Here is a 26,850-nt window from a genome sequence, read left to right on the forward strand (position 1 = left end):
AAACAATGCCAGGTCCAAATCTCAATAATAAAGTTTCCCGTGATGTCCCCAAAGCTTCTTCTGAGCCCAGGGACCACAGTTACTGACATCAGTTAGCAAGGATTCGTGCTCTGTGTTTGGGAACCATGCGGAAGCATGAGACCGAGCTGCTCCATCAGCACCAAGCTTGACTGAAAGCTTGCTCCTAAGTTCTGACTCACAGCAAACAGGAGCCAGGGCCTGCTTCCCTCTTTATGTGGCCTGCCTTTAAGGTGGCCACCGTCTGTTCAGCCTGCTTAATTTATCTGTAGGTTAAGCAATACAGGATTATGCACATTAAGGCTTGCCCATCTAATGGGACACAGGAAGGATCCCGATATAGACCTGGAAATATTAGGCCACAAATCATTACCAGAAAAAGTAAGATATAATACTGTATATTTAATAGTGGCCCATACTCATAAGTGGAAAAAAGGACATGGGCATGTACACAAGGATCCTCAAAGTCGGGAATGAGATGCACGAAAAGGTTAATGGTCCCCAGGCTTTCTCAACATGGGCTACAGAGCAATACAAAATGCAGCAATGATAACTGCTTACTGTGTGTGGCGGGGGAGTTTTTGGTTTTGGGTTTTTTGTTTGTTTGTTTGTTTGTTTGTTTTGGGGGTGGTTTCGAAATAGGGTTTTTTTTCTGTATAGCCCTGGCTGTCCTGGAACTCACTTTGTAGACCAGGCTGGCCTCGAACTCAGAAATCTGCCTTCCTCTGCCTCCCGAGTGCTGGATTAAAGGTGTGTGCCACCATGCCCGGCTGCGGGGGGAGTATTTTTAATAACCTTCTTTATTAGTATTGCCAGCTTTCTTCACCAAAAGGTGTATTACTTGTGTCATATTTAAATGTGAGAAGGGTGGGTCCCAGAACAGGCACAGTAGCTCCTGTACTGTCTTAAAGGGGTCAAAACCAAGAGCTCAAACAGTAACCCTAACCCCACAAAGGCACATGCAGACGTGTGTCTCCTAGGTGACTCCAAGTCCAGCCAAGCCGGCTCTGAAGAAGCCATTGCCCAACCTCTCATCCCTGCTTCGGTGGCTCCGCTCAGCTTCCACTGTGTCTCCGCCTCCTTTCCCTGCTTTAGACCCCACTCTCACAGAAATGGTAAGTCATCAAAGTGGTGAATCACATAGGCAGAGGCTTCAGGCCCAGGCTGAGTAATTAGCTGGTTTATTCTGCACCTTGCACCCCTGGATGAAGTGAGGACTACTGTCCTCTTCCACCTGGAGCTGCCAAGTGGTGAGGTAACTGGGTGGGTTGAAGCAGCAAACAGAAGAGCAGCCTCAGTTCTGAGACGCGGCTGGCAAGTGAGGCGGGGTCACTCAGGTGCCTACAGATCACAGCCGTCCAGCCACCGATCCAGAATGTCAGACAGCTGGCAGTTCTTGGACCAGACGGGCCTGTAGAAGAAAGGCCAGAGTGGTCGGCAGGAGGTCCTTCTCCCCCAGGGCCATGCTGCTCAGACCTGACTGCCTGGCCCCGGGACATCTGAGTGTCTCCCATGTGGACCTCAGGCTTTTGAAGCTCTTAGCACTCAACCTGGTGTGGAGGCAGATACGTCCTCCATGATATGCCCACACTGTCCCTGCCTCACACAGGAACCCCACCAACCAGGGCACCCCTGCCCTGTGATGTCTTAGTCCTCTAAGACAGTTTCAGAGTCCTTTGACTAGCACAGGGCCCCAAGGAGTGTGCATGGCCTTGGGCTCCTTCCACCCCTCTGTGTATATCGTTCTATAGCATTTAAAATTCTTCTCCCAGGCTGGAGAGATGGCTCAGTGGTTAAGAGCACTGACTATGCTTCCAAAGGTCCTGAGTTCAATTCCCAGCAACCACATGATGGCTCACAGTCATCTACAATATGATCTGATCCTCTCTTCTGGTGTGTCTGAAGATAGCTACAGTGTACTCATATACATAAAATAAATGAATAAATAAATATTTTAAAAATACTTCTCTGTTTTCTCCCCTCCTGGGGTGCCTGGACTGAACCTCTAACCTCTTCTCCTAGTGTCCCTAACAGTACTCCCCCAGTTCCAGTCTCTAGCACCAACTCCTAGACCCAAGTCCATATCCCCATTTGCAGTCCTGTTTCTCAAACTAGAAGGATGGGGGGGACCCATTGTAGACAGAAGTTGCCTGGTCCCTTAAAGCTGTGAAGCTCAAGAAAATACATACACCCACATTTCTCAGAAATCCCAAGGCTCTTCAGTGTAGAGAGAATATCTTATAAGCATCGTCTGTTAATTAAACAGCTTATGGCCAATGAGCTGAGAAAAACAAACAAACAAACAAAAAACAAAAAACAGGAGCTGGAACATCCGGCAGGAAGAGAGGATTCTGGGAAATAGAAGTGTGAGAGATTCACTCGGAACACTGAGGAGATGGACATAAGCCAGCAGGTGGCTGAAGTCAGGCTAGAATAGAGATTCACACCAGGAATTCTGAGGACACAGACATAAGACTACAAGGAGAGGAAAACAGCCCCATGGCTGAACTCAGGTTAGGAAAAAGGGGACAAGAAGTTAGGAGCAAGGCAGCAAACAAAAGGCAAAGTTTATGACCTCGGAATTTATTAATAAATAACTAGTCTCAGAGTCATTATTTCTGGGAATTAAATGGCTGAGAGAATAAGCATAAAGTTTCAGGGCAGATGGTGTGGAAGGGGGCTCCCCTTCCACTGTAGGGGCCTTCTCTTCTCCCTTGTCCACCCAGCGCAGCAGGGCGACTCAGTCTGAGCTGTAGAGGATACATGGCTGCCGGTCAGCTTACCAAGAACCTCCCTTCCCAGGAGTCTGGACAATAAGTCCCTCGGCCAGCATGGCCCAGTATACTGGACAATAAGGTCCCTTGGCCAGCATGGCCCAGTATACTGNGGCCAGCATGGCCCAGTATACTGGACAATAAGGTCCCTTGGCCAGCATGGCCCAGTATACTGCTTCATAGTGCCACACGACAAAGATGGCTTAGCTCATTAGTGCTCATCCTAGAGACTCAGTCAAGCTGACCAATTAACCAGAAATCCCAGGTCACGTATGAAAGGAACCTCAGACTTTCAGGAGAAGTTATCATTAACAAGATTTCCACCACTGCGTGAAGTCTGTTCTGTTAGCAATGAGGCTGCTTTAATGGTTTGGTGGTGTTGACAACAATGAGTAGACACAGCAAAAACTAAAGACCCTCATTGCCTGCCTCACTTTTCACAAACAAACCAATTCCAAAGGAGTCCAACCTTTAAGCGCAAAAATATAAAATCATAAAAACTTCTATATTTTAATTTAGCAAAAATATCTAGGGTTTACTTGGTGTCTGCAGAGTTCCGATATGAGAAAACATGGATGGAGTTCTCTGGAACCTTTAGGATAAAATATCTTTAATTCATGTGTACTTGTGTGTGCACGAATGTGCAGATGTACATGTGTATGGGGTGTACATGTGTGTGTATGCATGTGTGTGTGTGTGTGTGTGTGTGCACGTGCATGCATATGGAAGCCAAAGGATACAATCAGGTGTTGTTTCTCAGGCACAGTCCACCTTATTTTTTGAGACAGGGTCTCCTACTGGTCTGAAGTGGCTGGCCTGTGAGGCCCAGGACTTCACCCATCTCCACCTCTCCAGCCCTGGGATTACAAATGACTGCCACCATACTTAACCAATCTTTAAACACGGGTTCTGGGGATCAAAGTCAGATCCTCATGCTTTCAAGGCAAACTTTACCAACTGAGCCATCTCCTCCATTCTTAAAGACATTTCACAGAAGGGGGTTTCCTATAGACCCAGAAGCCACAAGAGAAAAGATAGAGGTATTTGATTCTAAGAAACTGTTAGGTCTCCTTTAGGATGAAGACACCATAAACAAAGTCAAACACAAATGACAAACCCAAGACAACAACTCGCACAGATGTAGTGGATGAAGATTTCAGAGCCCTAGACTATAATGAATGCACTACTTACGTAAGAGGAGGCTGAAGAGAGATGTCTCAGTAGTTAAAAGCCTATACTGGACTAGAGTTCAGTTTACAGCAACCACAAGGCAGCTCACAACCGCCCAGAACTCTAGCTCCAGGCAATGCCCTCTTCTAGCCCCTACAGGAACTGCACACACACACACACACACACACACACTTAAAAATATTTCTTCGTCTTAAAATAGGTGGTAGGAATAAAAGAAAATGTAAGATAGTGGATAATATTGATGGTCCGACTGACTGGGTTTAGAATCATCTTAAGACTCACATAGACTGCCTGTGAAAGACTTTCCAGAGAGCTTTAACTGACAGTGCTACATCCTGCCTTGGACACAGGTGACACCACCCCACAGGCTGGTGTACACAACTGAAAAAGCAGAGGAGGGGAGGAGCCAGTTAGCAGAGTACCTACATTTCTCAATGCTCAATTTCGTGGTCTGCGGACAGTAGCAACCATACCACCTTACCCCTCCCACTATGATGGACAGAGTCCCCAAAATAAACCTTTTCTCCTTAAGCTATTTCCTGACAGGGATTTGACTGCAAGCAGTAACAAAAGAATGAATAAGCACCTTACAGAAAAGTAACAAGGACACATGAAAGGATGATTACTTTCTCATGTGGCTAAAAACACAAAGTGCAAAACAAAAGTCTTACACTTTGCTGCTTCCCAAGATGGTGCCAGAGTTTGTGGTTTTCTAGGCTGCTGAGCAGAGGAGATGCAAGCATCCTGGTGGGGTGAGACAATACCCAAATGGTAGTTTACCATGTCTCTCCAGCTTGTATTTATCCATTTCTTTTTATTCTGCTTTATTTTTAAGTAGGATCTCACGTAGCCCAGGTTGACCTCAAACCCACTTTATTGCTGAGGATGAACTAAAGCTCATGATCCTACTGCTTCCACCTCCTGAAAGTTGGGGTTTTACATATGCAACACAAAGCCCAATTTCTCTTCAGCTTCTTAATACACCAAATATTCCTAAAATGTTCCCTGCAGGAGATTTCCCAACCAGACACTCGAAAGAACAAGCAAGTTCTAAAATACTGAATGTTTGCAACATAATTTTTTAAAATTGCAACAATGGCCAGATAGATACATAGGTTAAAATTCAAAATAGTATAATGTATAATATGACAGTTTTCAATGATCATCCTCTGAATCAAAACATTTCCATTCTCAGAGGGAGGCTTCTTAAGATCTAGGAAGTGAACAATTCACAAGTCTCAGAAAGTCCCTGAAACTTACAAGACTCTCAAAGGCTTCTCCTTTTCCAAGGTTACAGAAGCCATGAACAGCATCTTGGGGAGGAGATTCCAACCTATCCATCTGCCTACAAGGCACACATCATTTCAGGTTTACAGTTTTAATGAGTCTCATTGAAATTAGGGTGGGCTTCTTGATGTTACATTGTCTTTGAGCTATCCCTGTGCCTGAAGAAAGACTAAGAAAGTAATTGGTTTGCCAGGCTGGACTTTGACAGAATTGTTACTTTGATATGTTTTGGTAAGTAGATATTTGTTCACACTGTCCCAGGATAGTGTCACATAAGTACTAGACACAGGGATATAGGCTGCAGTTTAAATTCAACATCACATTGCAAACACAAAAATGATTTTTTAAAGCAATAATAAAAAGATCTGATCTCAGAGGGCTGGAGAGATATAGATCAGCAGTTTAGACCAATGGTTGCTCTTTCAGAAGACCTGAGTTCAGTTCCCAGAACCCGCATGGAGATTCATAACTATCCATAACTCCAGTTCTAGGAGCTTCGATCACTTCTTTTGATCTCCTTGGGTACGAAGTACACATAATGTACACACACATGTATGAAAGCAAAACATTCACACATAAAATACAATTTTCTAAAAGATCTAAAAGATAAAAATGCTGTCATGCTTACAGTGCAACCATGAGAACTCAAGTTCAGAACCAAGTGAAAGGGCAAACATAGTGGCAAATCTCAGAAATGTGGAGCGGACACAAAAGGAGGGGATCCATGGAGCTCATTGGCCAGTCAATACAGCTGAATCAGAAGACTTCAGATTCCATGAGAAACCCTGTCTCACAAAAGTGAAGGAAAGAGCAAGTGAAGAAGGCTTACATCAATGCCTAGCTTTCACACGCACACATGTACAGACAACAGATGACTAATAAACAGACAGACAGAGTATGTGTGTTATTGATGTGAGCTATGATGGTAAATCACAGACCTTTAACCTTACCTAGAAAACACACCTCTGAGTGTCTTCATGGGAACGCACCCAGGAAGGTTTCACTGAGCAGTGCCAGCTTACAGGTCGACCAAAAGGAAAATACAGCTGAAAACTATCAGTCACCTCTTGTCACTCCTTGACTGTGACTCTCATGAGCCAGACACATCACACTCTCCTGCCATACCTACCAACTGCCCTGCCACAGACAGACTGTGACCCTCAAACTGTGAGCCAGGATGCATGGGTTCCCTTCTGCTCTCAGTTGCTTCTGCCAGGGATTTGGTCACAGCCTTTTTCAGCCTCCAGTGTGAGCTGCAGACACTCACTTACCACACTCCCATCCCTCCAGCCTCCAGAGTGAGCTGTAGCCACTCACTTACCATGCTCCCATCCCATGTTTTCCTTTCACGATTTTCTTGGCACACTCGATTGTATCCTTTAAGTTTGGATTCAGTAAAGCTATGAAGGAAGGGAAATAGATTGATGTTGTGGCATCCGGTGCCAGCAAGTGTATCTCTCCACCCTACAATCTCCCTTCCTACTGCTGGCCCTCATGGCCTGTCTTTAACAGAGGCTGAAAACACTGGACTTTCCTCATCAACCAAGGTAGAGGGAAATGCTCCTTTAATGAGGCCTGAGGATGCTAGGACCTAGACCCTCTGCTGCAGAGACACCTCAGGTGTCAGGGGCACCTTGCCTAGCCTCTTGGTGTAGCCCTGACTCGTGACCCACTTTTTATTTGTGTCTGCCTCCAGTTCCACTCAATAGCCATGAGGCCTTGAGTATGGGTTCACTGTATCTGGGTCCCAATTTGCCTGTTTGTAGAGTGGCTGAGAGGCTGCTGTGAGCACTAACTGAAATGACGCCTGCCAAGGGCTTAGGAAAACCCTTGACAAAGCTCTCTGAAGCTCACAGGACACAGGAAAGGACCCTGGCCAGCTGCTTCCTCTTAGCCAGAGATTCTTAGGTCCCTTAGAAGAGACAGACATGTTCTCTTTAGGCTTTTCCTGTCTCCTTCTTATAACTACTTCTGATCTGTCATATTGACAGTATGGCTCCCCTTAGGGAACTAGTGGACATGTATGGGTGACATAGGACCAAACAGAGCAATCTTTTCCTACTCTTGAGCTGCCTGAACTCTGTGCCCTGCCCCTGCTTCCAACATCCCAGACATCCCAGCATCTCTGGGCCCATTGGCTTTTATCTTTTATCCTTCTCAGACATCCTTTCTCTCACACACCTGTCAGGCTAGCTAGCTAGCACACTACCTCCCAGGGATGAGTTTCAGACACAGCCAGTTCCCTCTCCCTGTCTCCTTCAAACATGTAGGTCTGTAGGCTCCTGTGCCCCGAAGGACTGGAGAGAAAGGGACCCACCAGTGCAGGACATATTGCAGAGGGAGTGGAGAGAGAGAGAGAGAGAGAGAGAGAGAGAGAGAGAGAGAGAGAGAGAGAGAGAGAGACCCACCAGTGCAGGATACACTGCAGAGGTTCTTGCCGTGGTCGCACCATTCATTGTCACGAATCTGAAAGAGGCCGAAGCCGGTGGAGCCATCTTCTGAGTCCTCATAGACAGCTGAGGGGTTGAACTTGCTCTCAAAATAAGCCAGGCACACCCCTAAGAGGTGGAACAGAGTGTGGGGTGAGAAGATGCTGGTGGTAGGGGATGAGACAGCAGGGGGTGGAGATCAAGGAGGTGAGGCGAAATGCCCTGGAAGGGTCCTACTCACAGTTTTCAAGGCTATAGCCCTCAAAATAATTCAAGCCCCCATCATAGAGCATCTTAGCCACCGTGCAGCGCCCCAAGATGGGAGCACCAATCGGAGTCAGCAAGTAACTGATGAGGAGAAGCACCAGGTACAGCCTCATCTTCTCCAGGCTCTGGTGGCTCGAGGCTGTGGATGCCAGCGGAACGGAGAGTCTCAGGCAGCTCCTTCCAAGGTCACAGGGACACGGGACTTCCCAGGGAGAAGAGAGGCACTGGGAGTGGGGGGGAGGTCAGGAAGATTGAGGAAAGAAGGAAGAGATGGAAGGAAAGGGGGTGAGAAAGAGGAAACAGAGGAAGAGGGGAGGAAGACAGCTCACTGCGTGTACAATGCTGAGCAAGCCACTCCTGCTTATGCTGAGTTACTTCCACTGCTGCCTGCACTGTGTCCCACTTTTAGCCTGCACTGTGTCCCAAGTTGTGGCCTCAACAGTCTTACTCCCAGGTTTTCTGTTAGCAGCCTCCACTGACCTGACTGGCTGTCAACACAGGGGACAGCCCCAGAGGACAAGCCACTGGCCTCACAGTGCCTCCACTTCCTAGTCTGTAATGATGGGTAGTCTCTCGGATCACTGACCTCAAGTCCTCCACTTCTGCAGTGACACCTCAGCCTTTCACCGGCACAGGCCCATGCTGCTGTCTTCAAGCACAGCTGAACAATGGTCCCCAAAATGTACAAGATGTCACCTTGAGACGCTGCTCGTTCCTTGCACAAGGCCACACCTAGGCTTGGTTTCCCAAGCCCTCTAGAACCTGATCTTACCCCTGCTGAGCTTCCTTCCATCAAGAGGAAGCAGCTCTGCCCCTGAAAACCATCACAAAACTCCCTGCTAGGGCCTGTCTGCAAAAGCCACGCCCTTTTCACTATACACCTACTGGTCTCACCTTGGTGCCTTCCCTATCCACAGGGCCCCACACGCTCCGTTCCCACACACATCACTCTCCATCTTCTGGCCCCCACCCCTGGTGCAACTCCTGAAGACTGACCGACCCTGCTGCGGTCTCCCTTCCCCTGTCCAGACTTTGCTGTCCACAGTCCCTTCCCTGATCCCTAGAGAATGATAATTCTGTTTTTGGTCGTTGTCCCATGCTTCAAACCAGAATAACTGACTAGAAAGCAGGGTGTAGCCTCCTCCCAGTGTGCCCCACACTCTGTCACTATAGACCAATGACAATCACCTCATGCTACTGTGTTGCCATTCACGCATACGTACGCCCTCCCAGTGATAGTCTCTTCCTTCTGGGGCCTGTAGCCATGGCTTGAGCTTAGAAAGTTCTTTTGGGGGGGGGCGGTTATTCTGTGTATTGGAGATCTGGTACACACCTAGAGGGTGGCTTAAGTGGTGAACTGTTGCCGTTAGACTCTAGGGTTTGAACCGTTGGCCCAAGTTGCTGATGCTGTTTCCGGAAGGTTTAGAGCCTTTAAGAGGTGACATCAGCCCCACTTCCTGTTCTCTGCTTCCTCATTGCAGATATGATGTGACAAGTCACCTTGAACTTTTATAAATGTGAGTTGTCACCTGGTGGCCTTGTTACCACAGTGGGCAGTCCCACCAAACCAGAGCCACAAATAAATCTTTCCATTTTTAGGTTGTTGGGTATTTGGTCCCCTCTGCAATGAGCAAAGTGTCCCCTGAAGAATCTCTGCCATGGACTGATGGCTTAGGTGAGACCTCTAAGTGGGGCAAAGGTGGCGGACGTGTTTAATTCTGCTGCGTGGTTAGGTGTATGCCCAGCCACTGTCTCAGGAGGTGGCATCTTGGTTCTCAGATAGCCTGGGCCTTAATAGCTGCTCTGCTCTCAGCAGCTGGGATGGCAGTGACCCCAGCAGTGACCTTAACAAGTTATTCAACTTCTCTGTGCTTCAGAGCCCTTTCCTGTCACACAGAGGAAAACACTCCTTGCCTAATTGTGCTGAGAAAATGAGTTTAGTACAGAAAGCACTACATGCTCCAGGTAGCCTCGTTCTGAGTCCTGGTTGCACACCCTTGGTCCTCATTAATAACTGAATTTCTATGCATGGGGAGAGAGCCCATGCTGACATTTTCCAGCCGTGCAAACAATCTTTCAGGAAACGGTTGTCTTTCCAAGGCTAGGCACTGAGTCAGCTCTGCCCTCCCTCTAGCAGCCAATTCAGCAGGAACATGGATGCTGTTCTAAGGCTTACCCATCTCTCACCTGCCTGCCTACCTGCCTGCCACTGTCTTGGCCCAGGTCACCACCATCTCTGACCAATTACAGGTTTCTAACAACATCCTCCACGTACCATTTGTCCAATTCCTCCTGTTCTGGCCCCTGATCCCCTCTTCAGTCTGACCCCAAGGCACTCCAGACCCTTCATCCCCTTTTGCTCTTCTGCAGGCTCCCTGCACGTGTTCCGTGGACCACACCGCTCCTGCCACCTTTGTGCCAGCTGTTCCCTCCACCTACATGACTGCTCCAATGACCACAGGTTTAACCGTGGCCACTGACCCATGGAGGAAGGTGGCTTGGTTGTCTTTGTAATACACTCTAACAGCGTTCACTGTGTTGGTCTGATCTCTTGCTTATAACCTTGGTCTCATACGAAAGCTTGCCTGACGCTGTCTCCTCCCCAGGGGCCAGTACCCACTACCTTGCTGGTTCTCAATGATCTTGTTGAAAGAAAGAGCAAGCTTACCCTTCCAAAATGTGTCTCCAGATGACCAAAAGGGGACTTAGCTGACAAATGTGCTCTATAGCCAGATGTCCTCTGCCTGTCTCTGCTTCTGCCCACAAAGGCCCACCTACCAACCCAGCAGGGAGTCCACGTTGCTTGCAGGCTGGGTACTCTGCCAGCACTAGGTCCCCTGCACTTTCTCAGATGCCAATTTCTTAGTAACTCATTTGTCTTCACCCAAGAGTTTCTACACCATCGATCCTGCTTCATGAGAAAGTCTTCTAGAACCGTCTCTATGACATCTGTGAACCAGAATGTTCTGAAAGGGGAAGGAATCCATCATCACCACTGAAACCACATTAGCTTTCTGCCCTCTGCTACAGATGTGTCTGACGTGGACCTCGGGATGCTGGCAGGGCCAGGCTCCTTCTGGAGACAGTAAAGATGGCCCATTCCTTGTTCATACAGCGGTGTTGGCTGAAGGTCACCCTAACTACTGAGGGCTGCCTACCTTCCTCACTCTGTTCCCCTTCCTGGTCATCAAAGACATCAAGGGTGAGTCCCACCAGGACTCTATCCTATCTTTATCCGTCAGGTCAACTCCTCAGGCTTTCTCTCCCACTACTCTGATGATTTTTGTCATTAGATTGGTCACCCAGACACCAGGGAATCTCCTCTTGAGGTACTCAACCTTAATCATATCTGAAAATCCACTTTGCTAGTAACACATTATGATGTCCCAAGGGTCATGTCAGGGACACATTTGCCAGGGCAGTGCTCTGTCAGCCACAGCATTACCGCCAGTGGAACACAACAGAGAAGCCCTTAGTTGGCCTGTCTACTCCCAAGGTCCAGGAATCAAGGATGCTCTCTTTTTGGATCTAGGCCACCTAATCTGAGACATGAAAATGTCGGCTTGGGTTCTGATTAGGTCTCAAATGATAAGAGATCTTAAGATAGGAGAGGATATGTTGGCTCGTGGGAACAAGGAAGCAGTTCTGTCTGGCTCAGTTAAAACTGGTAATTGCATGATTGGTTTAAAATAAGAGTGGAAGCACACAAAAGAAAAAAGCTAAACCGGCTACAAACACTTCTGCTTAGACCCAGAAGTACATCAGCAACCTTCAGCGTTGGTCTTTAAGCATTACCAACGTGTATGTGTGTGTGTGTGTGTGTGTGTGTGTGTGTGTGTGTGTGTGTGTGTGTGTCGTGTATGAGTGTGCATGTATGACTGTGTGTGTGCATGTATGTTGTATACTATATACTACACTGTGTATCACTTAGAGTTTCCATTGCTTTAAAGTAGAATAATGACTTAGAAACAGGCCAAGTGCCATCCTCTAAACCTCCCTTCTATGCTGCTAAGATTCTAACTTTAATTTTTTTCAAATCCTATTTTTAATGATGGTTCTTAAATGCTTTAATCTTCCTTGTAACCCACCACTCATCAGAGGCAGTGGAAAAGGAAAGGATACAGGAGAAGTGGGCCTGTTTAGAAAGGTTCTTTGGAGCAACTCCCCTCTGTGTTGTCTAGAAATCAGCAGTTTGGTTCACAGGTCAGCAGGCAGTGGCAGCTCGATCCACTTGCAAACACTTCATGGCTACACCAGCAGTTCAGTTCAGTAAAGTTGGGTTAACAACAGCAGTGACAATGACCTAGCAGAGACAACCAGGCCTCAGCCTTGGCTTGAGTCAGCAGGATGGACCAGGGAGGAACACCAGAAGAAGTTCTCAGCTGTGCCTCTCTCAGGGAAGCAAAGATCAGCAAAGACACGAGACCCACAAGCATTGCACAGCTAGCTGTACCTTCAAGCCTAGCTCTTTCTCCATCACTCCATGGAGTCCTATTTATACCCTCCAAACATCACGTTTCTCCACGTGCCTTGCCTCAGCATGGGTTTTGCCTCAGCACATGCATCCAATCAGCCTCAGAAGCGGCAACAAACTGCAGCACACCACCAGGTTGTTTTTGGTGCATTTCTCTCTATGGAGTCCCAACAAATGCAGCTCAACTATGCAATGTAAGGCAGACCAATACATGCACATTGTTAGCAAATAATCTTTCATCACATGTCCTTTCATGTGCTTGCTTTAGCAGAACATCCTCTCTCCTGTGTCTCCTTCATTGAAATGTTCCTTCCCGTGTTTACCCAAGCAAAACACCATCCAGCTGACTTTCCAAAGAACGCTTAAGTTTCCACTTCACAAGATGTTAAAAATTTACCCTACATTTACTCCTTCAGCAAAATGCTTTTTGGTAACTCCCACTTTCCAAGTTTCTCAAAGTACTCAACTTATGTTTATCGTTACCACAAGCTGGAGTGACAGACTGTGCCCAGTGTGGTTAGTCACCTGCCTCAGCCTTATACCCACCTAAGCTGGCAGGTCAGCACTGAGGGACACCTGGGTGACAGAGTATTCATTGCCACTCACACCAGAGAACACCATGTAACTTGATGAACTTCTAAATAGCTTTTGAGGATCAACTTGGGTTAGCACACCCCTAAAGACTCAAGTCAAGAGTCACGCCTCCTCGGGAGAGAGACATTCTGGTTGGCTGGCTTCCTGAACCTCTGCCTCCTCATATACCCCACTGCTGTTTGTGCAGGCTTATTTGTCTGTGGAAAACAGCTCCCACAGAGAGGGTTTGTGGAGCATCCTGAGAAGCAGGCCCCATGCTACCATTACCATTACAGGTTGAGGGCAAAGACCAGTAGACACAGCACAGGAGCTAAATATAGCAGCTGTTATTGCAGTAGTTCTTTTGGAAAGAAGCCATGCTGATCATTTCCATGCTATCTTAGGACTGCTTTGGGCTGTAGTGGCAGAACTGCAGTGGGGTTAAAAGGCTTTTAAAGCCTGAAGTGTTTATTACTCAAAATAATATCCTCTCCTGGAGCATGGATTTCACTGGACCAACTTGGTTTTGCATTTGCCACTAACTGTCTGTGTGGCCTCAAGACGGCTGCGCCTCCTCTACGTGAGGCTAAAGACACAGTGTGCACACTGCTCAGAGCCTGCACAGGGAGTGGGTGTTGATAGCAAGTCTCGGAAGATGGACAAAAGTCACCATGAAGATAGGGATGCAGTCAAACTGGCTTCTGCCTCTGTCCCCTTCCCACCAGTACCGCAGTGCTCAACTGCCATTGGAGGGCGGATGCCTCCATGGCTCCACCTCCTCTAAGCGGACGCCAGCAGCACACCCTACCCTGGACCCCCAGGTCGCGGTGCCCTAGGCTCCAGCTCAGCAGGTTTCTGGTACCAGGATGTTGCTCCAATGCAGGGCTTTTTATATAGTCCTCCCCTTGTGAGCAAAGTGCAAGGGGGACAGAGGCTACAGGCTGACTCCAGCTTCAAGGAGAGGAAGCAGCTCAGGCCTTGACAATCTGTAACAAAGGAACCCAGTGGGGTCATCCCTGGGCCTTGGAAACCAAACCATCCTTCAAGATGAGTGCTCCCTTTCCGGTGTGGTTGACTCTACGGTCAGTGAGCCTTCAGCTAAAACTGCTTCTGGGGAAGAAATCACACAAAAGGAGAATCAGCAAAGCGGCGAGGAAATGGGGTGGGCATGAGACTCAGCTGGTAATTCGCCAAGCATGGGAGAGACAGGGGGATCAGCAGTTTGAAATCATCTCTGACTACACAAAGAGAGAAACAAAGACCTCACTTGTGTGGGGGCTCTTCTGACTCATTTTGATGCAGCATCTTTCCCTCTGGGTTTGTTAGATACAATAGAGGAAACCATCATTGTAACAGAATGGGTTTTTCTATGCTGTCCCTTGTTCCTGAATAATGACATAGAGACCTTTTATTTATTATAAGTTTCTTGCAGGCTAGCACAACAATGATGGCCTTAGTCTACTTTCCAGGCTACTTCCCAGCCACGTGGCCAGTTACCTGCATCTTGGTCTCACCCTGGCCTCCTCCACCTTCCACATCCCGATAGCAACTCCCCAGAATTCTACCCAAGACCCCCTTCCTCCTGTGGGGCTCAGAAATCCCGCCCCTTCCTGTACTGCCTAGCCACAAACAGGTGGATCCCCAGAGCTGATTGGCAGGCCAGCCTAGCCCCTCACTGTGCCCCAGCACTGGGCACTCACCAGACATCTCCAGAATCTCCCCTGACAGATGGCCTGTGTCTGCTGAACTGAACTCCTCAGGTATCACTGCCTATAATTGTATCTGTATCTGGGCTGTTATCTGCATCAGCATCTATATAGTATCAACCCATGCCCAGAAAGTGTGCCAGTCAGCCCACTCCACTCTAAGATCACGATGAGAACATGATTTCTGGTTTCCCTGTTTGCAAAGCCATTTCCTCTGTGCAGCTGTCAGACAGAGCCATCTCGCAGCATGGTGCCCTTCACGGTAACCTCATACTGCTTCTCTCCCCAGTGGCCCAAGGGGTCCTAGCAAAGCTGGAGTGTGATAGGCAAGCACACTCAGAACAGGACATTCCCACATGCCAAGACTGGGACGGGCCCAAACCAGAACTCAGAGTTCCAAAAGAAAGAAGGTTGGTCAGGCATGCAGCTAAAACCGCCTTAAGTGACCCCAGTGCTGTTTAGGTGTGGGACAGAGATCCATTCCAAGGAAGGTGGAACCTGTCCTTAGCTGGTATCTAGACCTACTCTGGCAGAAGGAAGGAAGAGTCTGACAAGGACATTCTCATGAGAGAGACGGGGGGGGGGGGGGGNGGGGGGGGGGGGGCTTCTAAGCCACTTGGCTTCTTCTGTAAACCCAGCTATGTAAAGCAAGGAGTTTGCCTTGCCAATGAAGGGACCCAGAGGCCACAGCATCATCATCCAGAGTGCACATCAGTGAGCACCCACCACCTCCAGAGCATGCCTCACGAACGCCCTCTAGTCAGATACTGTTCGACGCTGAGAGCCCCTAACGGCTCTGTGGGATCCGAGTTGGTTGCCACACCTTTCTTTTCAAATCAAAACACTCTTGGCTATGGTGTTGCGTGCCATGCTTTAAATATCAAGCTGGCATCAGGAAGGCCATGTCTGAAGGGAAGCGTGTTCACAGCCAGAAGAAAGGCCACGAAAGGCAGAGGGAGGTGGAGACAGTATCTTTTATGAACACTCTTCTTGCTACCCGTGTGGGAACAAAGCTTCCCTCGGCTACCCACAATGCAGTGCCAAGAAGGAGAAAGACCTCAGGCTGTGCCAAGAGAAATTCTGTACAGGGAACAGGCAGAGGACCTGTCACGACTTGGCATGGTGGGAGGCAGAAATGCCATTCTGGTCCCTGAAGTCTTAGGAGCTGACATCACAAAAACGAATGAGCAAAAAGCACAGGGCCACCTCCCCCAGAGAGCCCTCCGAGGTGCATTGAAGGCATTGAAGCAGCAAGCTATGGGAAGACAGGATGTGGCTTGATCTCGGTGCCACTGGAAAGAAGTCACGAATCCATGTGAGATACACTTGAGATCCAGCTCCACCTCTGTAATGCTCACACCCCTATCATGGAATAAATAGCAGCTGGCAGGCAGTCGGAGGAGCAGGAGAAGGACTGTCAGTTACTCTGAGTCCCTACACCAGTGATTAAAGGATTAATGAATGAAGAATGAATGAATGAACTGACTCTGAGTGAGGAATGCTTGCCTTTACCTGGTGCCTCTGTTCTAATACAATCATCTCCCAGTGACTAAAATGTCAATTCAGTTATTTGACCAACAACATGAACTCACTACCCCCTGCTGTGACGATTCACAACAGGAAAGAAACACACAGGCCATGAGTCAAGTAAGTAAGTAAGTAAGTAAATAAATTTCACATTGAAGGTCACATTGAAGACCTGGGGGACAGTCAGTAAAGCATTTGCCGTACAAACCTGAGGGTCGGAGTTTGAGAAAGTCAGAACACATCTGTAGTTCCAACATTAACGTGGTGGGAGGCAGGCAGCTCTCTGGAAACTTGTGGCCCAACTAGATTGGCTTAGACAGCAAAATTCCAGGCCAATGAGAGACCCTGTCTCAAGCAAGAGGTGGAAGGAGCCTGAGGACCAACAGCCAGAGATTGTCCTCTGACTTCCATATGTGTGCTGTATGTGCAAGCACCTGCACCCCACACACTCACCTACACACACACACACACACACACACACACACACACACACACACACACACAAAACCTCAACAACTTTAGAAATCAGATTTACATTATTTCACATTTGGATCTTTTGTTCTGAAAAGTTAACATGAGCCTCAAAAACATGCGTTGCAGCCCAGAGGCATGCCTGGGGGCACTGGGTGTTGACAGTTTTTCCTGGGGGACCTGAGAACTTGCAATTCCCACTATACCATTTTGTGGGGGACCTAATGGTTGCAGGATCCAGTCACCCACCCACGTCACCCAGAACATAAGCGGTGGGCCCTTCTTCTGTCTGATTCACAGGGTATCCGCTCAAACCCACACCCACCGCTGCTTCTGTGCTCGTTCAGTAAAATGCTTGCCTTGCACATGAGCACCTGCTTTGGGATCCCCAGCACCCGTGTAAAAGCTGAAACCCAATAATGGGAAATGGATACAGGGGGATCCCTGGTGCTCTCTGGGAAAACTGATGAGCTCCAGGTTTGATGAGAGACCTCATCTCTCACAAAATAAAGTGGACAACAGTCAAGGATGACACAAGACGTCAACCTCACTCTCTCCTACACAGACACACAGAGAGACACAGACAGACAGACATATACACAGACACTCACGCAACTTACAGAAACACACACAGAGACATACACTCACAGAGACACAGACATACACTCAGACATACACAGACACACACTCAGAGACACATACAGATACACACAGACAGACACACACACAGACAGACAGACTCATACACAGACACAGACACAGACACACACACACACACGCACACACACACACACACCAGAGCAATAAGAGTGGTTTGTGTTCACACAGAACTGTAAGCAGCCTGGACTAGCCTTTGAGCTCTATAGATCAGGAAACTGAGCCAAATGCCAGGCAGGTTTGGGACCCAATTAAAATCCACAGTGCAGGCTAAGAGGGAGACGAGGGGTGGCTGTTTACCATGGTCGGTCAGGGATGACCTCATCTCCCAGCACATGCAAAGGGCAAGGGCGCAGGTCTTTGTGTGTTTCAACTTCAATGCATCTCTGACTGTGGATTCACAGGAAGTCGGGGATTCTGCCACCAGCCCGTGTTTGCTCACCATTCACGGTATCAGCCAGATCGACATCATATGGTGTCTACAGTGTCCACACTGAGCCCTGGCTGGGGATTAGCAGGAAAATATCAGCTTGTGAGCATCCTCAGAGCCACTATGAGGAGCAGCTCCCAAAGGGCCTTTTCTTGCCTAACACAAGCAGTTGTAGACAAACTGGGGTTGCTGAGGCAGGAGCTGGCTCTCCAGATAGGCAGGAGTCAGCCCTTTAATGGTCAGACCAAGGTGCCATGGAACACAGGAAGATGCTTTCTCCACACTTTGTGAAATTCTGGAGACCGGTGATGATCAGCAAGAACACCAACCGAGTGTGCTCCTGCAAGTTTATAAGCCCAGCAGCTGCTCAATAGCAGGTAGAGGCAGGAAGATTGGGTGGTCAAAGCCACGCTCAGCTTACACAGTAAGTTCGAGGCCAGCCTAGGCTAGAGACCCATACCCTGACCCCCCCTCCAAGAGGTGGAGATTGTTAAACAGTAAATTCTACTTTTTATATGAAAAACACTAAAAATAACAGTATATATCAGTTTGAGAAAGACAATTCAGTCTGGTCTACCCCCTGCCATTATCTTAGAACAACCATTTCTTCAAGTCAGGATCTGGTGACAAACCAAAGCCATGAAACTTCTCCCTGGAGAGGACATGAGCATGAGGACTTATGTCTACAGTTTCAGCTCTAATCCTTTCCTTGACGAGCCTGAGGTGGAATTCTGTTGGCCTGGCCTCCCACACCCCTCACTCTTCCCTGGATGACACACTCTCCACTTCAGCCTCTCACTCAAGGTTGGAGCACATGACCTCAAGATGAGCCAGTCGGTGCCTTGCTATGGAGATTGGTTCAGGGACAGGCACCTGATCTACCTGGGACCAACAAGATTCAAGGAAAATTCTATGAAAGCTGTCTAATCGTTTGCTCCAGTCTGGAATGCCATAGCTATGGGATTAGAAAGTGAGGATTGCCATCTTGGGATGAGTCTGCATTTAACACAGAATAAGCAGAGCCCGGCAATGAGAGGAGCCAGTGCTTCTGAGAGTTCAGATCCTTCATTGGCACATGGGTGGGAAGATACCCATGTGCTGATACACTGGGAACAGCCTACCTGTAACTTTAATGTTTCAATCCCCATTTTTAATGATGGTTCTTAAACGTGATGACCTCCCTTCTAGCCTGTCACCCACCAGAGGTAGTGGAAAAGAAAGGAATATATGGGGGAGTGGGCCTGTTTAGAAATGGTTCTTTGGAGCAAATCCCATCTGTGCTGTCAGGAAATCAGCAGTTCAGCTTACAGATCAACAGCGGCAGCTCCATCCACTTGCAAACACTTCATGAATATACCAGCAGTCCATCGGTGGCACGACCTAGCAGGAACATCCATCCCTCAGCCAAATCTTCAGGAGTCAGGAACCAGAACCATCAGGAACGACAGGGGAAGTTCTTGGCTGTGCCTCTCAACAAAGTGAAGATCAGCAAAGACTAGAGACCAAGAAGCGTTGCAAAGGCTAGCTCTATAAGCAAGCCCCTCTCACAGTCCATTGAGTCCTGTTTATACTCCCTCCAACCATCGAGTGTCCTCCAAGTGTCTTGTCTCACCATGTGTCAGCTGACATCACTCTGCCATTCAGCCGGAGTTCAAAAAAGCGGCAAGAAGCTGCCAGCACACCGCCAGAAGTTTCTTGGTGTGTTTATATGGAGTCTTGACAAATGGAGCTCAGCAACGCAATGTAAGGGCGGACCAATACATGCGTGCTGTTAGCAAAGAATCCTTCACCATGTGTCCTTTCACATGCTTGCTTTAAAAACATCTTTTCACCTGTGTCTGCTTCAAGAAAACACTCCCAGCAAAACACCGTCCGTCACAACTGACTTTCCAAAGAACCCTTAGGTTTCCACTTCTCCTGGATGCTGCTTCAAGGATGTTTGACCACAGCTCTTCAAGCGTGTCTTCCATGTGTCCTTGATACATGACATTAATTCTCTGGGTCCCACCATGCTGGGCTTAGAGGATTGTGCTCAGTGCTTTTTCTACTGCTGTGATAAAAATACCCAGTGTAAGGGAAGGAGGGTTGTCTGACTCATAGTTGGAAGCAGAGACCGGAGGCTGCTGACACTCAGCTTCATTCCCTCATCTTGCAATTCAGGAACCAGACCAGAGAATAGTACTGTTCACTTTTATGGTGGGTCTTCCCACCTCATTTAACCAAATCAAGACCACCCCTCACAGGCAAGCCCAGACGCTGGTCTCTCGGGTGATCTAGAGCCTGTCAAGTTGGCACTAGCCATTAGGAAAATACTGTATTACATGTGAGGTCAGTCTTCACTGTCATGTAAACAGATTTAAAAGCACCCATGGTATTAGTGATGAACACCTTTAGGTGTCCAGAGAGGATTAACTGAGGTGGGGTGGGAGCCCCAGGCCATGGGACAGGGCCCTTTCGAAGTACGAGGGAAAAAGGAAGAAATTGAATTGAGTTCTCTCTCTCTCTCTCTCTCTCTCTCTCTCTCTCTCTCTCTCTCTCTGCTACTTTGTGTGAGCAGCACCATACAACCCAGATGTGAGGGTTTCACAATGGGAAAAGCCTCCTATACTTCAAGACCAATCAGGCCTCAGAGGGAATATGAATAAGAACTAATGACCAGGGCCTGGGCTCAGTGATGTGGACGGAGTCCTCCACTTACTGCAGAAGATAACTGCAACCAACAGATTATTAGCAAAGAATGAAGGATATCAAGTGCCAGGGTTATTTATAAAGAAACAGCTTCTGTGGCTTTGATCAATTTATCATGAAATGCCATGCTGAAACCCAGCCCAGCCAGAGCTTAGTACAGCTGTGATCACAACTGGAGACATGCTGAAGGTTCTGGATGGAGGAACGTCAAACACCTGAGTGTGTGCATGTATGTATGTGTGCACACGTGAACGCATGCATGTTTTTACATGTGTTTGTATGTCTGTCTGTTCCAGCGTATGTGTTTGTGGACATGTATGTGCATGTGTGTGTGCAAGCACATGTATTTATGTGTCTTGCAGGTGTGTTTAGGCACATGTGTGTGCAAGCACACGTTTACGTTTTGTGCAGGTGTATATGTGTGTGCATGCATGTATGTGTGCATGGGCACATGCAGGGATTAAAAAATCATAAACTCTTTGCAAAGCAGAGGACTCTTTGGAAATAGTCCTTCCTAGGGACTGTGAGTTAATTAAACCTCCCCTTTAAAACCCACTTACTTTTTCTCCCTACAGGCCCTGAGCATATTAGACAAGCCCACAAGACCCATCTTTGCAGGCTTATGGGATACTAGCCAGGTTGCTAGACAGACCTGCAAGCCCACACACCTGGCACAAGAGGACAGAGAGTCCAAGAGAGTCCAAGTCTAGTCTGGGCAATGTAGTGTAACTCTGTCTCAAAAATAAAGTAAAATAAAAGATGATTGGGGCTATAGCTCAGTGATAGATCAGTAGCCTAGCATTCGCAAGGTCCTGGGTTCAATCCCCAGCACTGCTAAATACACACTCATGTATACATAAATGGTATGGGGGTGAAGGGAGGGTGGGAGAGATAGGGAGGGAGGGAGAGGTAGGGAGGGAGAGGGGGCGGGGCTTCCAGCCTAGCTGACACCAGGTGTGGGTAACAGAAAAAAAAAACAGGGAAAAACTCAGTTCCAGCCAGGAACCTTGATCACAAAGACATCTTGGCCCCGTCTGCCAGCCCAGGGACTCTCCTTAAACACAGAAACTGTCGTTGATGCTAAGTTAAAGGACTAGAAAGCCAGAAGTCAGTGAGGGAGGTCAAGATCTGAACAGCCTAGACCCTGCTATGCAGGGTTGTGGTGAAGTTACATGTCTGAGCCCACGACAGGGACTCGCAGACACGGGAAACCATCTCTTAGAACAGTGTCAGTCGCTGCTGTGGAAAGCTGACGATAGCCCAGTGCCTGCAACCCTTACGGATCATAGTTCTCATGAACTGCCAAGTCCTCACCACCACCACCCACCCCTACCTCCTGGGGACAGCAGGCAGCCTGACTGCAGTCACGCAGCACAGGTCAGGTGGTCAGTCACGTGGTGTGGGTCACGTGATTGCTAAGCCTGCCTCTCAGTTACAGGACACCCACCTCCCTTGGCGATTCCTAGAGGGTTAAGGAAATGGATCAGTGAAAAACAGGGTTCTTCTGAAAGCATGAAGACCTGAATTCGGATTCCTAGAACCCACTAAAAGCCAGACATGGTAACACACCCCTATAATCCCAGCATTTTTACAGCAAGACTGGAGGCAGAGACAGACGAGCGCCCTGATGCTGTCAGCCCGGCTTGCCTCACATGCATACCAAGGCACATTGCACCACAGTGTACACACAAAATGCACACCAGAGACACACATGTATGCAGACTCATCATTTTTTAAAGAGCAGACATCCCCTTTGTCTGGCAGGCCGGAAGCCTCGAAACTTCTTCCTTAAGCCCTGTGACACTGGCCGAGGTGTGGAACGTTCATAAAGCTCTTAGCTGAACAGTGACCTCTTCTCTCCACCCGCTACTCCTCTCTCTCCCCAAACCTAACAACAGTGAATGTCCAGTAATGAAGCTATGTCTTTCACAGCCTCAACCAGTACACAGCAGAGGCCAGGTACCTGTCTGAGCATACTCAGCTTGAGGGAGAATAATGAGCACCAGCCAAGTTGGAGGAGAACTGCAGCCAAGCAGACAGACATGGCAGGGCTCAGGCAGCCACCAGTTTCTGAGAAACAAGCGGCGGCTTTCCTGCGCTGCTCACTTGGCTTTTAAATAAGGTTTGCTTTGTTCTAACAGTCCTCAAGCTCTCACACGGTGCCTTAAAATCCACTCCGTTCCCCAGACTGAGCCAGAGTGTCACCTTCCTTCCCTGTCTGAATCATGTGACTTTAAACTAGCCCCCTTCCCCAGCCCTGTGAAAATGAGCCTTTCTTTGCCTCCAGTGAAAGCCGATCCTCCCAGGAAAATGTATGCGATCTAGTTGAGATTTATGCTAATGGCCCTCCAGTCTCTCTGATTCAGTTTAGATCTTTTAAAACGCCTTGATTAAATTTGGATTTTTCCAAAAATGTCAGAGACTTCGAATCAGGAAGTGCAAATTCGTCGCAAGTTTGCCAAGTGTGGGACGCTTCTCTTCTTCAGTTCTTCACATCCTTTCGTGACTGAGACCCGTGGTTTACACAAATGGATACATATTTAGCCTGATGGCTGAGGAGAAACACTTGCCAGAATTACACACTATCTCCGTTGCTTCACAGGCTCTAGGCAGGATACCTCAGAGCTTAAGTCATACTTGGTTCTCTTCAGTCCCCTGACCACGTCTGCACATGTAAGGCTGTGACTTCCAAGTAAGTAGCTGCTCCCTTAGGAAGACAAGAGAACATTGTAGCGAAATCTCTCAGAAGTGAGATGGCTGAAGCAGAGCAAGCGTCAGAGCCTTCACCACATCTCAGGGTGATCACCAGCATTTGGAAGATAGACTGGGATTCTCCAACACTCACATCTGGCATCAACAGGTGGAGCTGACACAATGACAGCCCCACCCTGGGGAGCCAATTTTCTGGCAGATGATGGGGGAGGAAGCTGTAAATGGCCCAGGTTCCCCTGTCCTTTGCAATCTGACAGCAGCGACAAGCAGTGCCCCAGTGGCCATGGAAACAAGCTGGAGCAGGAAGGACAAGTGTTGGAGATGTAACAGAACACCCCACCCCCCTTGGCAGCTGAGGAACATGCTGAGACATGTTGGGACATTTCCTTCTGCATCCAAGTTCTTCCTCAGCTCTGACAGCTGAGAAACCCTGCAGGGAATTTGAACAGGACCAGGAGCCAAAGCTTGACCTGGCTTTTGAGTAACTTATTTTATGTTGTCAGTGTCTCAAGCCTAGGCTGGCCTCTAACGTGCCATGTGGCCAAGGATGATTTTAATTTTTGATCCTCCCACGTCTACCTCCTGAGCACTGTTACAGGTCTGTACCCTGACTGGTTTTATCCAATTCAGGGAATCAAACCCAGGTGCTCCGTGTGTGCTAAGCAAGCACTGAGTTAGTATGAGGAATCCCTGGGCTGTACTTGCCAAGTATCTGTAGGTAACAGAAAATCCCAATTGGTGGCTGAGACAAATAGATTTTGAATTTGTCAGTAAGCTGGCACGGCTGATGTGACAGCTCCAGAGTCCATTGCAGAATACCTCAGCATTTCAGGAAGCTTCTCAGAGATTCCCTGCACCCCAGATCCTTCCACTGGGCTTGCCATGGGTAGAATCAGCAAGGAATCAGAATGGCTTCCCAAGGATTCCTCAGAAAGCTGACATGAGGGGCTGGGATGTGGCTAGGTTGGTAGACTGCTTGCCTACCACACACACAGAACACCTGGGTTTGATCCCTTGCATGGAGTAAAATCAGGTGTGATGGCTCAAGTCTGTCAACCAGCATCTGAGAGATGAGATTGAGGATTGGGGGAGGGGAGCTCAAAGTCATCCTTAGCTGTGTAGAAAGTTTGAAGCCATTATGGGCTACATGAGACCCTGTCTTTAAAAAGGAAGGAGGGAGGATCTTAAGTCTGAGGCCAGTCTGATTTACACAGTAAAATCCTGTCACACACAAAAAGTTGCAAGGTCTCTTCCCACCCCTCCCCCAACTCTGAAGCAAACACCATGCCCTGGCTGTCCTGGAACTCACTCTGTAGACCAGCCTGCCTCTGCCTCCCGAGTGCTGGGATTAAAGGCATGGGCCACCACCGCCCAGCATGACTTCTTTTTTTATCCTTAATGTTTTATTACATTTACTTACTGTGAGTGGGACCACGGTGAACCAAGGCCCACACCTGGAGATTAGGGACAGCTTAAAAGAGCTGGTTCTCCCTTCCACCATGTGTGTCTGGGAATTGAACCTGTGCTGTCAGACCTGGTGGCCATGCCTTTACCCAGTGGCCCCATTGTGTGGATTCTATCACAGAGGTTGGGTTTTCATGTTTTAGGACTTCAAAGAATTAGAAACAAAAAGTCATCTCCCTTGGCGTTCTGCCCCAGCCCCAGCAGCCTGTTGCCTGTTGCTGCTAAACCACAGTTTGCAGATCCATGCATCTACCAAGAGGCATCTGCACTGTCTCCAGGTTCAGGCTGCCCTTGTTTTCTGCTCATTGCTTTCCAACACTCTTGGTTAAATCCCAATTAGAACATCAGGGCAGATAGACCTGAGTTGTGGGGCATAGAGACATTCAACTTCCTATGTAATTGCAGGATCATTTTGTAAAGTGGCTTTGCATTTCTCACTCCCACAGGCAGTATGCAGGTGTCCAGCTGCTCATATGAAGAGCTCTGGGAAGAGCTGATAGTAGCCCAGGTCCACCTCTGGACCTGGAGGGCCCAGGCCTGGCCAAGTGAGTAAATGGAACTCAAGCCTGAATGTGAACCACACTGGAGGATGGGGGAGTCTATGGGGTACCACCCAAGTTCTGGGTAGGAGCATAAGGGTGCCACAATTGCCTTTATACACAACTTGACTTTTACAGTCAACTTGACACAAGCCAGAGTCATCTGGGGAGAGGGAGCCTCAGTTAAAGAAATTGTTTCCACTGGATTGTCTGTGGGGCATCTTCTTGATTAATGACTGTTGTGGGAAGGTCCTGACCTCTGGGGCAGTGCCATCCCTAGGCAGGGAGTCCTGGACTATAGAAGAAAGCTATCTAAGCAGGAGCCCAGGGGTGGGGGAATCCAGTAAGCATTCCTCTGTTGTTCCTGCTTCAAGCTTGTCTTAGTCAGGGTTTCTATTCCTGCACAAACATCATGACCAAGAAACAAGTTGAGGAGGACAGGGTTTATTCAGCTTACAGTTCCATACTGCTGTTCATCACCAAAGGAAGTCAAGACTGGAACTCAAGCAGGTCAGGAAGCAGGAGCTGATGCAGAGGCCATGGAGAGATGTTCTTTACTGGCTTGCTTTCCCTGACTTGCTCAGCCTGCTTTCTTATAGAACCCAAGACTACCAGCCCAAAGATGGCACCACCCACAAGAGGACCTCCCCCTTGATCACTAATTGAGAAAATGCCTTACAGCTAGATCTCATGGAGGCATTTCCCCAACTGAAGCTCCTTTCTCTGTGATAACTCCAGCCTGTGTCAAGTTGACACAAAATTACCCAGTACAAAGCTCCTGTCTTGAGTGTCAACATTGTTTTCACTCAGTGATGGACTGTAAACCTGTCCATCTTAGCTTAGTTATCCTATGAAGATAAACCCTTTCCTCCCCAAGTTGCTTTGGGTCATGGAGTTTATCACAGAAACAAAAAGCAAACTAGGATGCCCTCCATGGACCTTGAATGCCAAGCCTTGGCAATCAGCAGGTGGAGCTTCAGAGCCCACAGAGCAGCAGAGCAGTGCAGAGCATGATGGGCACATTCACCTCTGGAGAGGGCAGGTTCAACACTGAACTCTCTTGCAGCACTGGACTCTCTTGCAGGCCTCCATGCTCACTGAGTACCTGTGGCTCCTCAGCTCTTCTCACCATGCCCCAAACCTCTTTTCCTGCCCATGGGCTTTGCTTTCTCCAGCTTCTTGTTCCTATATAACCCTACCACCTCAGACATACTTTCCCTTTTTGTTCTCTTGGCTTGACTCTCATGGTCCTCTGTTCTTGGGCCTCTCTCTCTCTTGGTCCACTTGCACCCCCTTGGTCCTCCACATTTATTCTCTGCCACACATATCCCCACCATGGCCCAGTTCAGTCTACTGGTCATGCTAATCTATTACTCTCTCTCCCTGCTCTGGACTCTTCCCAGTGCCTCTGGCTGTGCTTTCCCTTATATCTACAATAAAACCTTCCCCTTAACCATACCTTGGAGAGATTATGTCCTCATCTCAGGCAACTATGCCCCTGTATCAAGTACTTTACCTACTGGGCCGCCTTCCAAGTCCTTAGGCTAAATCTAGACAGACTGGAGAGGTACCTCAATGGTTAATAATGTACACTGCCCTGTGAAAGACCCAAGTTCACACTGGGTGTCTCACAACCACCTGTA

The 26,850-nt window shown here is 48.3% G+C and overlaps 1 protein-coding gene across 2 annotated transcripts in view; it reads right to left on the reverse strand.

Annotated features, from left to right (window-relative positions):
* Positions 1–1,177: 1,177 nt before the first annotated feature.
* Positions 1,178–26,850, reverse strand: part of Lyzl4 (lysozyme like 4) — a 62,847-nt gene continuing 37,174 nt past the window's right edge. The window contains exons 1-5 of one of the 2 annotated variants that reach the window (XM_021208028.1): positions 10,745–10,932; positions 7,941–8,190; positions 7,679–7,828; positions 6,592–6,670; positions 1,178–1,429 (exon numbers count right to left, since the gene is read on the reverse strand). In XM_021208028.1, the coding sequence (XP_021063687.1) occupies positions 1,360–1,429; positions 6,592–6,670; positions 7,679–7,828; positions 7,941–8,079 (438 nt within the window). In that variant the 5' untranslated portion in view covers positions 8,080–8,190; positions 10,745–10,932 and the 3' untranslated portion in view covers positions 1,178–1,359. Of the gene's footprint in view, positions 1,430–6,591; positions 6,671–7,678; positions 7,829–7,940; positions 8,191–10,744; positions 10,933–26,850 lie in introns of those variants that run through there. The other variant, XM_021208029.2, reaches the window with a different exon arrangement.

This window comes from Mus pahari, chromosome 10 (assembly GCF_900095145.1).
Source record: "Mus pahari chromosome 10, PAHARI_EIJ_v1.1, whole genome shotgun sequence".
Lineage (NCBI taxonomy): Eukaryota > Metazoa > Chordata > Mammalia > Rodentia > Muridae > Mus > Mus pahari.